The sequence below is a fragment of the Somniosus microcephalus genome, chromosome 11 (genome assembly GCF_052327205.1).
Source record: "Somniosus microcephalus isolate GS21.2 chromosome 11, FLI_Smic_1.0, whole genome shotgun sequence".
Lineage (NCBI taxonomy): Eukaryota > Metazoa > Chordata > Chondrichthyes > Squaliformes > Somniosidae > Somniosus > Somniosus microcephalus.
This window is the reverse complement of record NC_140997.1, coordinates 193,228,695-193,245,937: the sequence shown is the minus strand read 5'-3', so window position 1 is coordinate 193,245,937 and position 17,243 is coordinate 193,228,695. Positions and strand designations below refer to the sequence as shown.

Below are 17,243 nucleotides of genomic sequence, written 5' to 3'. Positions count from 1 at the left end.
ACAGGGTACTGAATTTGGATGATCAGCCATGATCGCATTGAATGGCGGAGCAGGCTCAAGGGGCCGAATGGCCTACTCCTGCTCCTATCTTCTATGTTTCTATGTGACTAGCTGACAATGCAACAGTAGAAAATGTTATGTGACGGACCAACGACTGAACACTCGGTAATCCCAACTGGAAGCCTTTATTGAGCACATCAGAAAGAAATCTAGGCTACATATTTCAAGAAATGGGGATTCATAGTGCAAATCAGTAACCTAAATAGTTGATCTGCCGCTGAACACAGCTATGACTATGCAAATGAGAAATTAGAACTGAAAGAAGTTGTGATCCTTAAGAATGAAGTCAAACAGAAAGAGGACTAAAAAGGTTGTGGCTTAAATCAAGTGGCACCAAATCAATTCGTGATAAACGATTCCCATCAAGCCAGAATCAATACTATCTCTTTAAAAATGATGCCCATGTTGTAAAACCATTTTCACACCCAAATTTTAGGTATCCATTTTTCTGACTCCTTCTCAAGGCAATGATTCATAATGGAGTCATGGTTCTGTAAGCAGAGCAGCCTTGACTGGAATACTGAATTGTTTCCTTCTCCCTTCCCCAGCACTTCTGTAGCCCAAGGCCTTTGAAACCATGTAGTCTCCCTACCACCATTGCAACGGAGATAAACGAATTCTGCACAGAGAAGTGATTGAACCGGGGACTTTGCTGTCTTTTAGGCTCGGGCTCTGCATTTACCCATGAGTGAATGTGCCAAATTTGCATCTGTAGTGGTTTGGCAGAAAAATTAGAGAGCACCTGAATTATTCCTCAGCTTTAGATGCTCTGCCTTCACTAAGATCAATCTAAATTTGTGGCTTTATGCTTGAGTGCGATCAAGTAGCTACAACAAAGGCATCAATTGAAGTGACTGACCACCCTGCTGCTTGACTTTGAAATTGCCTGTTTGAGTATAAGCTACAAACTGCCCTTATATATTGTGATTCCAGTTTAAGAAATACAACGGAGGCACAATAGTAATTGTACAGCATGTTGTTGATCTTTTTAACTTCAGGCTTGGTGCACAGTACTATTGCCATTTGTATACAGTGTGACTGGGCCATTCTGATTTGACTTGAAAATGTTATTTAGAATGTTGTATTTTCGTTATCAATGTGAAAAATACTACAAAGTTCTATGGATATCTATATTAATGAATCACTTCATGTGACTATTGCCCTTAATGTCCTTTTTTGCTGCATAAAGCATAGCAAAATCATAATTCGGTTTTGCGTAGAAAATGGGTACCGGTACAAATTAAATCTCACATCTGGTAGCAATTTTTAATGAAGTCAACCATGCTCCATTCCTATGTGATCACAAACAAAAGTGTTTTGTCTGTAATGTATGCACTGTCCTCAAAGTCAATATCCTTGCAAACATGGACTTCCCCAGTGCCCTTTTCAAGTTCTGTAACATGCTGAAACTCTCTGGGTTATGGGGAGTATAACATTTACATTATAGGGTGGATTCAACAGCACTAGTTGCAGCAATCGTCCCTATAAGTACAGCCATATGCACGCGCAGTTGTTACAAATGATGGGGTAATGTTTATACTTTGGGCGCAATTGGCATTTCGAATTGCGCAAGTTTTCCAAAGTCAAGTTCTGGCTCAAGATTCCATTCACTCATTTGCATAATCACATGTAAAATCTTCCGTGAACCAGTGCAATTGGGCAGCGTTTTATAATATACTTGGTTTTTTCCCCCATTGCATTAAAAAATATTCCTTGCTGTATTTAAGAGTGTTAACCTGGTGCAGTTTTATTAAGACAGCTGAAAAGAGGTTTATCTCCATAAATAAGCATTTTTATTCAGTGTCTAGTCCACCACCTGTGAGTAAACCGATTTTTAAATAATTGAAATTGACTTTAAAAAAAACTATACAGAACCATTTACTCGTTTCATTGGTGTACACTAGCCAGTTTCTTTGTAAATTAAATATTATTTAATATTTTAAAACTTTTAAAAGATGCCGAATAGTGCCCTTGCGCCTAAAGAAAAAACAGCTTAATTTAAAGAGCCTTCTCAAAGGACTGCAAATGGGTGCAATTAGTGGAAACTCGCCGAACTAATTAATTCGATCTGGTGGCGTGGCCAGTTTTGTGGGTCCTGCTTCCAGCACCAAGTTTTTAAACCAACGCAAAAGATTGTGGAAACTTGATTTGTGCTGGACATCATTTGCGCTTGAAATTCCTCGATCTTCTGCGCTGCTTTGGCCGATTTCGGGCGAAGCTAGCAGAAACTCTACCCTGATGACTTTAATTTCTGACTGCCAACACTGCCTGCTGCCACCCCCACCCTCCCCCAACCCAAAAAAAAAGATGCTTCTAACTTGCATGGTTTGGCAAAATGGCAGCTGGTACTGTTGAGAGCAGTATTTGTTTGTTGCCAGCAATGTTGTTGCTTCTGTAGGAGACTGGAAAAGTAGCCTCTTTATCATTATTTGAGATTCAAGATTTCAGATTTGTTTAAAATTTTCAGATGGGATATTGTATTTGTTCAAATTTGCTTTTTGAGCCAATAGTTCCAGGTTTATTATATTATATGGCAATCCATAGTTAACACCGATATAATGATTTAAGAAGTGAACTTGAACCTTTAATTGCAGCCTGGCAATTTTTGGAATTAGAGCTTTGATTGCTCACAAAGAAATTATGCAGCTTGCAACATATGTATGATAGCTCAAGTTTACACAGGTAATATGATGGAGCCTTAATACTGCTGACCACTCTCACATTTGAATATGATTATAATGCCTTGTTGGGACTGGGTGAGCTCTATTTAATTGTTCAGATGAAGAAAGAGAACACATTTTGTGATTCGCATTTTGCAGCATGATTGAACTCACTGACAAATTATACTTATTTTGCTATTTCTCCAGTTCTATCTGCAGGACACTAAGAGTAGTAATGGTACGTTTATTAACAGTCAGCGTTTAAGTCGAGGATCAGAGGAAAGCCCGCCATGTGAGCTCCTGTCAGGGGACATCATTCAGTTTGGTGTAGATGTGACTGAGAACACCAGGAAAGGTAAGGGTACGAATCCATTTTTTATTTTCCTCCCCCTCCCCACCCGCCCACCAAAAAAAAATTAGCTAAAAGACTTACCAGATTGTATGTAACCTCGGTGACTGTTATTGTGTTGCTGTTGATTTTTGAGGTTTGTTTGTGCAGATTGGACTGGCCTTGCTACTGGTGTTTCCACCTCATCCTGCCACTATTCTATACATAAGTGCTGTGTTTGTTTTTGTTATTGGAAGTGTAATATTATTCCTGATTTATTTCGTGTGGATCGCTTTGTGTCTGGTGTATTTTATACACTGTAATCTATATCCTTTTTGTTCTAATAGGCTTGGCTTAAATAAAACGGCAGTGCTACTATCATATGGCCTGTCTGATAATTGAGGAAACTTCTTTCATTAAGGACATATATTGCTCAGGAACGTTTAAAAATAAAAGCATCTCATTCTTGTTGCTTGACTCTTTTTGGGCTCCTTGAGTACATAATGATCACAAATGTTTGGAACTCTGTCAGTTTCCTCAATCCTAACCAAATTCTAGAGTATGGGTTTAGGCACAGCTACCAGTGGTGGGGCAAAAGGAAGGCAGGATGTACAAAAGACCAATCGGAGGAATGTAGAACTTGTGGGGGGGGTTGTTGTACGCTGGTGGAGGTTACAGATAGGGAGGGATGAAACATAGAAGATAGGAGCAGGAGTAGGCCATTCGGCCCCTCGAGCCTGCTCCGCCATTCAATGAGATCATGGTTGATCATCCAAATTCAGTACCCTGTCCCTGCCTTCTCCCCATATCCCTTGATCCCTTTAGCCTTAAGAAATATATCCAACTCCTTCTTGAATATATTTAATGAACTGGCCTCCACCGCCCTCTGGCAGAGAATTCCACAGGTTCACCACTCACTGGGTGAAGAAATTCCTCCTCATTTCAGTCCTAAATGGCTTACCCCTTATCCTTAGATTATGACCCCTGGTTCTGGACTCCCCGGCCATCGGAAACATCCTTCCTGCATCTAATCTGTCCAGGCCTGACAATTTTATAGGTTTCGATGAGATCCCCTCTCAATCTTCTAAACTCCAGTGAGTATAAGCCCAATCGACACAATCTCTCCTCATACGTCATTCCTGCCATCCCAGGTATCAGCCTGGTGAATCTTCGCTGCACTCCTTCCATGGCAAGAACGTCCTTCCTCAGATAAGGCGACCAAAACTGCACACAATACTCAAGGTGCGGTCTCACCAAGGCCCTGTACAACTGTAGCAAGACATCCTTGTTCCTGTACTCGAACACTCTTGCTACGAAGGCAAACATACCATTTGCCGCCTTAACCGCCTGCTGCACCTGCATGCTTACCTTCAGCGACTGGTGCACAAGAACACCCAGGTCTCTTTGCACTTCCCCTTCTCCCAATCTATTGCCATTCAAATAATCTGCCTTCCGGTTTTTGCCACCAAAGTGAATAACCTCACATTTATCCACATTATAGTGCATTTGCCATGTTTCTGCCCAATCACCCAACCTGTCCAAATTGTACTGGAGTTTCACGACATCCTCCTCACAGCATACCCTCCCACCAAGCTTTGTGTCGTCTGCAAATTTGGAGATATTACATCCAATTTCCTCGTCCAGATCATTAATATATATTGTGAACAGCTGGGGTCCTAGGACCGATCCTTGCGGTACCCCACTAGTCACTGCCTGCCACTCGGAAAATGACTCGTTTATTCCAACTCTTTGCTTTATATCCGCCAACCAGTTCTCTATCCAAGTCAATACCTTGCCCCCAATCCCATGTGCCTTAATTTTGCACGTTAATCTCTTATGCGGGACCTTATCGAAAGCCTTCTGAAAGTCCAAATACACCACATCCACTGGTTCTCCCTTATCTATTTTACCAGTTACATCCTCAAAAAATTCCAGTAGATTAGTCAAGCATGATTTACCTTTTGTAAATCCATGTTGACTTTGTCCGATCCTGTCGCTGCTTTCCAAGTGCTCTGCTATTACATCCTTTATAATGGACTCTAGCATTTTCCCCACTACCAATGTCAGGCTTACCGGTCTATAATTTCCCCGCTTTTTCTCTACCACCTTTTTTGAATAGTGGGGTAACATTAGCCACCCTCCAATCCATGGGTACTGTTCCAGAGCCTATCGAGTTCTGGAAGATGACCAGCAATGCATCTACTATTTCTAGGGCCACTTCCTTAAGTACCCTTGGATGTAGATTATCAGGCCCTGGGGATTTATCGGCCTTCAGTCCCATCAATTTTCCTAACACCATTTCCCTACAAATACTGATTTCTATCAGTTCTACCCTTTCATCAGACCCTATGTTCTCTGGCATCTCTGGGAGGTTATTTGTGTCCTCCTTTGTGAAGACAGAACCAAAATATATATTTAGTTGGTCTGCCATTTCTTTGTTCTCCATTATAAATTCCCCTGATTCTGACTGCAAGGGACTGACGCTTGACTTCACCAATCTTTTTCTCTTCACATATCTATAAAAGCTTTTACAGTCAGTTTTTATGTTCCCCGCAAGCTTACTCTCATATTCTATTTTCCCCTTCTTAATTAATCCCTTTGTCCTCCTTTGTTGAATCCAAAACTGCTCCCAATCCTCAGGATTATTGCTTTTTCTGGCCAATTTATATGTCCTCTCCTTGGATCTTATGCTATCACTAATTTCCCTTGTTAGCCACGGTTGAGTCACCTTTTTTTGTTTTATTTTTATGCCAAACTGGGATGAACAAATTCTGTAGTTCATCCATTCGGTCTTTGAATGTTTGCCATTGCCTATCCACCGTCAGCCCTTTGAGTGACATTCCCCAATCAATCCTACCCAACTCGCGCCTCAGACCATCGTAGTTTCCTTTATTTAAATTTAGGACCCTAGTCTCTGAGTCAACTACTTCATTCTCCATCTTAATGAACAATTCGATCATATTATGATCGCTCCGAGCCAAGGGGCCTCGTACAACAAGATTGCTAATTACTCCTTTCTCGTTACATAATACCCAGTCTAAGATGGCCTGATCTCTGGTTGGTTCCTCGACATATTGGTCCAGGAAACCATCCCGTAAACACTCCAGGAATTTCTCCTCCACAGTATTATTACTAATTTGGTTAGCCCAATCTAAACGTAGATTAAAGTCACCCATGATGACTGCTGTGCCCTTATTGCACGCTTCTTTAATTTCCCTTTAAATGCCATCCCCAACCTCCGCCTTACTGTTTGGGGGTCTATATACCACTCCCACTAACGTTTTCTGCCCCTTAGAATTTCTCAATTCTACCCACACAGATTCCACTTCATCAGAGCTAATATCCTTCCTTACAATTGTGTTAATCCCTTCTTTAACCAGTAATGCTACGCCACCTCCCTTTCCTTTTTGCCTATCTTTCCTGAATATCGAATACCCCTGGATGTTGAGTTCCCAGCCTTGGCCATCCTTGAGCCACGTTTCCGTAATCCCAACCAAATCATATTCGTTTACCTCTATTTGCGCAACCAATTCATCCACCTTATTACGAATGCTCCTCCTTACGAATGAGGCCATGAAGAGATTAAACACAAGGATGTGAATTTGAAAGTGGAGGTGTTGGGTCAATGAGAATCAATGTAGGTTACTGGTGATGAAAATTCACCTTCAGTATGTTTGTACAGCTCTTGTATAGCACCCAAACTTTTCAAGGGACTCTTTGCAGTGCTTTTTAAAATCTAATTTGAAGGATGGCCTATCCACTTGTACATGAAGAATTACATTGAAAGATTATGGAAGACTGTATCACAGAATCACAGAAACCCCACAGTGCAGATAGAGGCCATTTCGGCCCATCGAGCCGACACCGACACATATCCCACCTGATCCCCGTAACCCCTACACCAACACATATCCCACCCTATCCTGTAACCCCACGTATTTAATCCCCCTAACACTAAGGGTCAATTTATCATAGCCAATCAACCTAACCTGCACATCTTTGGACTGTGGGAGGAAACCGGAGCACCCGGAGGAAACCCACGCAAACACGGGGAGAATGTGCAAACTCCACACAGACAGTCGCCCGAGGCCGGATTCGAACCCGGGTCCCTGGCGCTGTGAGGCAACAGTGCTAACCACTATGCCACCGTGCTGCCCCTCATCAAAGATAAATAATGTAACATGATGACATTTATTTCAAACTGTAAGAGGCTACTGTGATATCACTGGAGAATGTAGTTACATAATTCACAATGAGTGTAGATTTCCTTTTTTGTCTGCTGAGCTGACACAGAAACTCAGGACCATGTTGAAGCAACATGAACTAAGCTCCTGAGAAATCTACGTATGTGGAATTTCTGTCTGCTCTCTGCAGAGTGCAGTCTCACCGTAGAGACATATTTATTGAAGTCCAAAGAGCTAAGGTGTAGTTTAGCAGAGCCAAGGTTTGGGGACCAAGTGTCACAAAGGTACTACGGATGAGACGTTAAACCGAGGCCCTGTCTGCCCCCTCAGGTGGGCGTAAAAGATCCGATGGCCATGATTTCAAGAAGAGCAGGGAAGTCCTGGACCAATATTTATCCCTTATCCAACGCCCCATCCTCCCCTCTCCGACCTTCCCGCCTGGCACATCGGCTGGGGGCTAACCTCACCATCCTAATTCCCTTCCCACTCATCCCACCCACCACTCCCTCTGGACTCTGCCAACGGAACAACAATCCTCACCTCCAGAATGTTTGATTACTCTCAAACAAATCCCTTGCCATCCATGACCTTGCTATGGAGGATTGATTGACATCCTAGTTTTGACTGAAACTTGGCTCACAGGGGCTGACGTCTTGCCCCTTACAAAAACCTCCACGCCTGGCTGTACTTTCCACTGCCTTGGTCTCTCCGCTGATTCCTGGTATTTTCTCCTCCTTTGAACACCTCTCCTTGTTCCATCTCTCTTGCCTCTCCTTTAAAATCCTCATTGCCTACACCCTCTGCCAAGCCCCAACTGAAGTTTCTCGCTGAGATCCTCCCTCCTTTCCTCCTTTGGCTTTTGCACTGAGTGACTCCTTATCCTCGATGATTTCAATCTACATCTGAAAACTCTTGCTGTCTCTCTTCTGAATATGGCTCTGAATTCACTGCCTTTCTATTCTCCTGAAACCTCTCCATCAATATAAGCGTGAACATGCTGTCTCTAGTGTACTTTTTACCCCATGGTCTCAATCACAGATGAGGCCATTTCCGACCACTTCCTTCTATCTCTCATCACCACATCTCCATACAGCATTTCAACCTCATTTCCTTCTGCGTTCACTCCCCCATCCCAAGTCGCTTTTAACTGCACTTTCAAACGCCCAACTTTCTAGCCTTTGGCCCTCCATTTGCCACAATACTTTTGCAACCATCAATTTGCTGAACCACCACCTCACCTCTACCTTTGATGCTCTTGTCCCCAGCAAACTCTTTACTGTCTCCCATCCCGGCCAAGCTCCCTGGTATGGCCCCCATCTTCGTCCCTCAAGTTTAAGGGGTGAAGACTTGAGCGTATCTAAACCACAACTGGTTTAGCCATCCATCACAAGATCTGAACCAGACTTTATGCAAACTCGTGTGCTACTCAACCCTGAGCTTCAGAACCTGTTGTATCCGTGTGTTAATGGAGACACGGAATGCAGGAGTTGATTTAACAGGTGTTTACTGAACAAAGTCTGGAGGTGAACTAAACTATACAAGACGCTATACAGGCTTATATACCCGAGTGGTCACTACCGGTACTACAGTACACAGGGGCTTCAAAAAAAGATAGTTCCTCTTAAAGGTACATATACTACAGAACCCATCTCCTCTCCATCCCAAAAGACTGCCTACTTCCATAACATCGCCCGTCTCAGTCCATCTTCTGGTGAAACCCTCTTCAAAGTGAAGGTAGTCTCTTGCTTGGCTTCACTCCAGAATCTGAGTTCTGTGTCGATTCGATAGTTCTAGTTTTTTTTTTACCATTAACGTTGCTCCATTTCCCCTTGTATTATTGTAACTGAAGTATAATACTACTGTATTTGGCTGCTGGCAAAGCACATGAGAACACCAACGCTGAAAGCACATGAGAACACTAACTGTATCGTTGATTTCCTCCATGATACTGAACTCATGGGCCCAGAAATTCGTGTCGGGGGCTTCCCGCGGGTGCAAGCCCCCGACCTACACTTACATAGCGCGCTGACAGTTGAGGCCTGGGCCTGCGTGGATTTCCTGTCTGTGGCCCGTTCCAGCTCCCAGCGCGCTGTGCTTGCGTGACCCAGCGGCGTACTTAGTGCGATGCTTCGGCTGGGATCACGTGAGCACTGGGCAACCAATCGGAGGAGGGAAAAGTCCATTCATGAGTTTGGCATAAGACCTGTCAAACTCATGAAAACTCCGGGCGCCCAAAACAGTACATAACCTTAAAATAAATTTTTTAAAAACATCACACTATTTAAATCAACTATAAATAACATTAAATAACCATTTTAAACAATAATTTAAATTTTTGAAAAAAATAATTTTATAAAAAATCGGAGCTAAAAATACACTTACCTTACTGTAAAGTATTTAAAAATAATAAACCTGTGGAAAAAATGTTCTAATTTTAATTAATTGACCACTTACCTTTTAAAATGAAGTCCTTACGTCTGCTTTTTTAATGTGTAAAAAGTGGAGGCCTTCACACACGGGCAAACCTGTCAAAAAAAGGAAGTTCAACACGCACGCGCTGCCTCATACGTCGCACGCGTTTCACCTCTTAACCCCTGCTTTCAGGGGACCGGAAGTGCTGTTTTCCCGCGCATGCACTGTGCATGCAAGAAACCGGCACTTCCATCGGGTCCACGCGTGGGTACCCTGTGCGTACTCACGCGTTGGGACCCGAATTACTGGGCCCTTATCTCGGGTGTGCTGCTGTGAGGTGTCAAGGCCAGGCACCATGCCAAGTGCTTAGGATGACTGGGGAAGTGGAGTGAAAGGGACAGGAATTTATTTTTCTCGGGGAGGGAAAACACCCTTCCATTTGCATGGTCTCCCAGTCAGGGCTGGGTGAAAACCTTTAGTTTCACTAATAAGTAATTTTTCCAGCCCTGGGAGCAGAATAAAACTTTATTCCTATATCCATAGGAGTATATAGGCCATCACTCAACTTGGAATGCTGCACAAATAATATTGGCACTTGTAAGAAAGACAGTTTAGAAAGTTGTCCTTGCATCAACTTGTCAGCAGTTTAAGCCTTGTACTAAAATTTCTATGTCGCAGTTATGCCTGTCGTGTTGTAATTGCAGCATAATAATCTCACTATAGAGTTGATAAATTCTTAGTGACTGACTGTGATAACCCCCTAAAGCCTTGCCTAAAGTCCTGGCCTGGCCGTGAAGTAATGCAGTGTGAATGCCAGTAGATCATGAGACAGTAGTACAACTCGATGCGCATTGCACATCACGCCACACTTTTGAGCAGTTACTGTGAGTTTGATTCCTTTGATCGGTAAACAGTTAAATAATTGGTTTTAATGCAGGTTTGGCCAGCTAACATTGATTGTACAGCATGTTCAGAAACCTCGGGGTACCTCTGTGAATGTACGTGATCCACAGATGGGCACAGGACTGCTTGCCAGTTTCGAGGAAGCTAGGATAGCCAGTATAACCCAGTAATTGCAACTTTATTTACACTGGTAGGTTATAGAATAGAATCATAGAAATTTGCGGCATAGAAGGAGGCCATTCAGCCCATGCCTGCGCCGGCCAAAAGAGCTATCCAGCCTAATCTCGCTTTCCAGCTCTTGGTCTGTAGCCTGTAGCTAAATACCACCAGTGAGTTCCAGACCCCACCATCAATGGCATAAAAGACACTGCATTGACTGCAGGATGAACAAGGATGAGAGGAAAATAATAGGTTGAGAGTACAACCATCCTCACTGTAAATTGAGAATGGGTATAAAATGATTGTCAGATCAATAAGATTGAAACCAACCAGTTGCCTCTGCTGCCAGTTAGTTCTGTGCTGTCAGGCTGCTTGACTGACCTTAATTTGTTGATAAGTGACTATTTCCTCCAACTGAACATTGAGAAGACTGAAGGCATCATTGTCGGCCTCCATCATTAACTCTGCTCCCTTACCGCTGATTCCATTTCCCTCCCCAGCCATTAACTCGGGTCGAATCAGGTGATGTAAAAACTTGGTGTCTGATTCAATGCAAATTGAGTTTAAAAACTCCATTTCTATCCATCACTCTCTGTACTTCATCCTCACTGCCATCAAAACTTGTGTCCATACTTTTGTCACTTCTAGACTCGACTTCTTCAATGATCTACTTGCCAGCTTCCCAACCTGCTCCCTCCAATATTCAGTTCCCTGTATCTTGTCCTGCAGTGTTATGCTTCCATCAGCCTTTTCCTTGCTGATCTACACTGTGTCCCTATTCTCCAAAACACTGAATTTAAAATCCTTGATCCTCTCTTCAAATTGTTCTATGATGCTTGACTTCATCTCAAATCATCCCAGCCAACTGTTCTGCAAACTCCTCCAGCCTTGTGTCCCAAGGCGTACCCTTCGGTCCTCCAATCCTGGCCTTTTGTGAATTCCTTCCTATTCGAAGCCCCTCTGACTCTTCTCTTTCCATCTTGAAAATTCTTCTTAAAACCCATCTTTTCAACCAAGATTTCTGTCTCCTCTCCTAACTTGCCCACCAGGGTTTAGTAGCTCGTCCTTCTCATTCTGTAAAGAGCTTGGGACCACTGTTCCCTCTAAGGTGCGCGGCTGTGCGCGCGCGCACCAATACCTGAGCTCCCGCGTACTTCAATTGAAATGCCGCGCAGAGAACTGGACAGTAGATGGAGCAGGGGAGGAGCCCAATACATAATGGCCCGGGATTCCAGATAGTCGTTTGAGTCTTGCGACCTCTGAGCCGATCCCAATTGCAGCTCTTGAAGTGTGTGTTCCGATGGTTGATGGGCTGTTGTGCAACGTCGGGAGGGGTTTGGTTTTCTCCTTTGAACTTTGAACTTTCAGCTGGACAGTGGGCGAATTCCCCACACTGTGATTACTTGCCTCCTTTGCAACCTTCTGTGCCTGCGCATGGTATACCAGAGCCACGCTTGTGCAGTATCCAGTTAGGACGCGCTTTAGTCGGCTCCATGCAGAGGTCAGGGGATCCGTTGGTGGCCAGTGGGAGGGACACGATTGAGTATCGAAGGGGGAGAGAGAGAGAGAGAGAGAGAGAGACGGGGGGGAGAGAGAGCGAGCGAGACGGGGGGGGGAGGGCGAGAGAGACCTTGGGGGGGAAGGGGGGGGGAGTGAGAGAGAGAGAGAGACATGGGGTGGGGAGAGGGAGAGAGAGACCTGGGGGGTGGGGGGAGAAGGAGAGAGAGACCGGGGAGGGGGTGAGAGACCTCGGGGGGTGGGGGGTAGAGAGGGGCAGAGAGAGACCTGGGTGGGGAGGGCCGGGGTGTGGGGGAGAGAGAGACTAGGGTGGGGGTAGGGTGAGAGATGGGGGGAGAGAGACCGGGGGGGAGAGGTGGGGTGAGGGAGAGAGACTGGGGGAGTGGGGTGGAGGATGAGAGATGGGGGGAGAGAGACTGTGGTGGGGGGGAAGAGAGGGGGAGAGAGACTGGGGCACACAGCAGAGAGAGACACAGAGCAAGAGCAAGACTGGGGGAGAGGGAGAGTGTGGGACAGAGAGAGCGGTGAGGGTCCAGACTCGAGTAGTCCATTCCCAGGGACTGAGCAGTGACCGCACTTTGGAACAACACAGGTGGAGGCGCAGCACATGTACAATGGCCGCTGGAAGGAGACTAAAGCAAACAAGTTTTAGGCCCCCGGTGAAACAAAAATTAGAATTTTTTAAAAAATGCAGAAAATTGTTTAAAGCCAGAAAAGAATACGGGAAAGTGATGTTGAATGTCCCGTGGTAAGTTCCAGTTAAATTTTGCCAGGGGTTGTCCCCTTTTTGAAAGAGTTTATCAGGATTATTTAAACATGTTATGAGAGAGGGGGAAAAGTTTGTGCCCCTGTTTGTACCTCAGAGTCTGTGAGAGACGGAGGGAACGGCAGCAGAAAAAGAGGAAACAACTTCTCGAAAACTGATACCAACTTCCCTGCTTTTATACTCCAACCCCCTTGCAATAAAGGCCAACATTCCATTTGCCTTTTTGATTACTTGCTGTACCTGTATGATAACTTTTTGTGTTTCATGCACAAGGACCCCCAGGTCCCTCTGAACTGTAGCATTTTGTAATCTCTCTCCATTTAAATAATAATTTGCTTTTTTATTTTTCCTGCCAAAGTGGATAACCTCGCACTTTCCCACATTATACTCCATCTGCCAAATGTTTGCCCACTCACCTAGCCTGTCTATATCCCTTTGCAGATTCTTTGCGTCCTCTGCACAACTTGCTTTCCCACCCATCTTTGTATCATCGGTAAACTTGGTTACATTACATTCGGTCCCTTCATCCAAGTCATTAATGTAGATTGTAAATAGTTGAGGCCTCAGCACCGATCCCTGTGAAACCCCACTAATTGCCATTTGCCTTGATTATCCATTATTGGGATGTTGTTAGTGTCTTCTACCGTGAAGACAGATACAAAATATTTGTTCAGAGTCTCTGCCATTTCCCCGTTCCCTATTATTAATTCCCCATTCTCATTCTGTAAGGGACCAACATTTACTTTAGCTACTCTCTTCCTTTTTATATACCTGTAGAAGCTCTTACTTTCTGTTTTAATATTTCTTGCCAGTTTATTCTCATAATTCATCTTCACAGAATCACAGAATCCCCACAATGCAGATAGAGGCCATTTCGGCCCATCGAGCCTGCACCGACACATATCCCACCCTATCCCCGTAACCCCACGCATTTAATCCCCTAACACTAAGGGTCAATTTATCATAGCCAAATCAACCTAACCCGCACATCTTTGGACTGTGGGAGGAAACCGGAGCACCCGGAGAAAACCCACGCAGACACAGGGAGAATGTGTAAACTTCTTCTCTCCTCTTTATTAATTTTTTAGTCATCCTTTGCTGGTTTTTAAAAATTTCCCAATCCTTTGGCCTCCCACCAATTTTGGCAACATTGTATGCCTTCGTTTTCAATTTGATACCATCCTTTACTTCCTTAGTTAGCCACGCTCCCTTCTCTTAAAATCTTTCTTTCTCACTGGAATATATTTTTGTTGAGAGTTATGAAATATCTCCTTAAATGTCCACCACTGCATTTCAACTGTCTTGCCTTAATTTATTTTTGCAGTCCACCTTAGCCAGTTCTGCCCTCATGCCATTGTAATTGCCTTTGTTTAAGATCAGGACACTGGTTTGAGATACAACTTTCTCACCCTCCAATTGAATTTGAAATTCAACCATGTTATGATCACTCTTTCCTAGAGGATCGTTTACTATGAGATCATTTATTAATTCTGTCTCATTACACAGTACCAGATCCAAAGTAGTCTGCTCCCTGGTTGGTTCCATTACATACTATTCTAGGAAACCATCCCGGATACACACTATGAACTCCTCCTCAAGGCTACCATGGTCAATTTTATGTGTCCAATCAATATGGAGATTAAAATCACCCATGATTATTACCATACCTTTTTTACAGGCCTCCATTATTTGTTGATTTATACTCTGTCCAACGGTATTGCTACTGTTCGGGGGCCTGTAGACTATGCCCACCACAGACTTTTTCCCATTATTTTTTATCTCCACCCAAACCGATTCTACATCTTGATCTTCTGAGCCAATATCACTTCTCACCACTGCACTGATCCCATCCTTTACCAGCAAAGCCACCCCATCTTTCTCACCTTCCGAATTGTCAAATACCCTGGAATATTCAGTTCCCAGCCCTGGTCACCTTGCAACCATGTCTCTGTAATAGCGATCAGATCATACCCATTTGTATCTATTTGTGCCGTCAACTCATCTATCTTGTTATGAATGCTGCGTACATTCAGATATCGAGCTTTTAACTTTATCTTTTTACCATTTCTCCTTGTTTAGGCCCCATTTTCTGCTGCACTCTTATTTTTAAACATTCTGTCCCTTCCTGTCACACTGGTTATTATTTCCCCCATCTCTATCCTTTCTCATTGACTTTTTAAATTCCCGCTCACCTGGACTCTTTCCCCCCCCCCCCCCCCCCCCAACTATTTAGTTTAAAGCCCTCTCTACAGCCGTAGTTATTCGATTGTCCCCTATCACTACAACATTTCTTTTTACTTCCCCCACTTTAACGGCTCCCTGTACCATGGTGCTGTGGACAAATTGCTCATTCTCCCTGCCCTTGTCCACACGGAGCAAGAATCTGGTACCTGTTGGACAAGGCCAACGGCTGAAGCTCCTCCATCGCTACCTCCTGGATCCCAATACCTGCCTCGCTTGTAGTCACAGCCTCCTGTCCCTGACCATGGGCCAAATTGGAAGTAATTACTCGAGTGGGTGTGACTGCCTCTTGGAACTTAGTGTCCAGGTAACGCTCCCCCTCCCTAATGTGTCGCAGTGTCTGAAGCTCGGACTCCAGCTCATCAACTCTGAGCCGAAGTTCCTCGAGTAGCCAACATTTGCTGCAGATGTGGTCGCCGTGGACTTCTGTGGTGTCCACCATATCCCACATGCAACAACAACAACACATTACAACAAATACAAAAGCAAAGTACTGCGGATGCTGGAAATCTGAAGTAAAAACAGAAAATGCTGGAAATACTCAGCAGGTCAAGCAGCATCTGTGGAGAGAGAAACAGTTAACGTTTCGGGTCGATGCCCCTTCGTCAGAGCTGGAAAAGGCTGGAGATCAAACAGGTTTTTAAGCAAGTGCAGGGGCAGGGAAAGGGGGGAGGGGAGGAAAGAACAAAAGGGAAGGTCTGTTTTCGGCTGGAAGGCAGGAGAGATTGAGACATTCAGAGATGGTGCAAGACAAAAGGAGATGGTAATGGGACAAGTTAAGAAACAAAAGATGGCTCTAGATGAAGTGTAAATGGCAGAATGAAAGACAGCTGCCATGTGGGAGAGAGAAAAAAGAAAGAAGAGAAGAAAAGAAAAAAAAAAAAAATAAATGGGGAAAAAAAAGAATAGGGGCAGAGGTTATGATCTGAAATTGTTGAACTCTATGTTGAGTCCAGAAGGCTGTAAACTGCCTAATCGAAAGATGAGATGCTGTTCTTCGAGCTTACTTCATTGGAACAGTGCAAGAGGCCGAGGACGGTGAGGTCTGAGTGGGAGAGGAGCGTAGAATTAAAGTGACAGGCGACCGGAAGCTCGGGGGTAACGGAGGTGTTCCGCAAAGTGGTCACCCAATCTGCGTTTGGTCTCCCCAATGTAGAGGAGACCGCATCGTGAGCAACGAATACAGTATACTAAATTGCAAGAAGTACAAGTAAATCACTGTTTCACCTGGAAGGAGTGTTTGGGGCCCTGGACAGTGGGAAGGGTGGAGGTAAAAGGGCATGTGTTGCATCCCCTGCGCTTGCACAGGAAGGTGCTGGGTGAAGGGGAAGGGGTGTTGGGGGATGATAGAGGAGTGGACCAGGGTGTCGTGGAGGGAGCGGTTCCTTCGGAATACTGATAGGGGAGGGGAAGATGTGTTTGGTGGTGGGATCACGCTGGAGGTGGCGGAAATGGCGGAGGATGATCCATTGAATGTGGAGGCTGGTGGGGTGAAAGGTGAGGTCAAGGGGAACCCTACATGGTTCCAGGAGGGAGGGGAAGGGGTGAGGGCAGAAGTGCAGGAAATAAAACTGACATGGTCAAGGGTCGTGTCAACCACAGTGGAGGGGAACCCTCGGTTGAGGAAAAAGGAAGACACGTCTGAAGCATTGGTATGGAAGGTGTCATGATCAGAGCAGATGCGGCAGAGACGGACAAACTGGGAGAATGGAATAGAGTCCTTACAGGAAGCGGGGTGGGAGGAAGTGTAGTCCAGGTAGCTTTGGGAGTCAGTGGGCTTGTAGTGAAAGTTTGTCAATAGCCTATCCCCAGCGATGGAGATAGAGAAGTCGAGGAAGGGAAGGGAAGAGTCGGAGATGGACCATGTGAAGGTGAGGGAAGGGTGGAAATTGGAAGCAAAGTGAATGAAATTTTCTAGTTCAGGGCAAGAGCAGGAAACGGCCCCGATACAGTCATCAATGTACCATAAAAAGAGGTGAGGGAGGGAACCTGAGTAGAACTGGAACAAAGAG

General features: G+C 44.6%; 1 protein-coding gene across 17 annotated transcripts in view; it reads left to right on the top strand.

Moving 5' to 3' along the window:
* Window positions 1–17,243, top strand: part of slmapa (sarcolemma associated protein a) — a 222,540-nt gene that overhangs the window by 55,532 nt on the left and 149,765 nt on the right. For 13 of the 17 annotated variants that reach the window (XM_086001573.1, XM_086001579.1, XM_086001580.1 and 10 more), the window contains exon 2: window positions 2,928–3,081. In XM_086001573.1, coding sequence (XP_085857699.1) covers window positions 2,928–3,081 — 154 coding nt within the window. The remainder of the gene's footprint in view (window positions 1–2,927; window positions 3,082–17,243) is intronic. The other 4 variants (XM_086001576.1, XM_086001588.1, XM_086001590.1 and 1 more) reach the window with 1 other exon arrangement.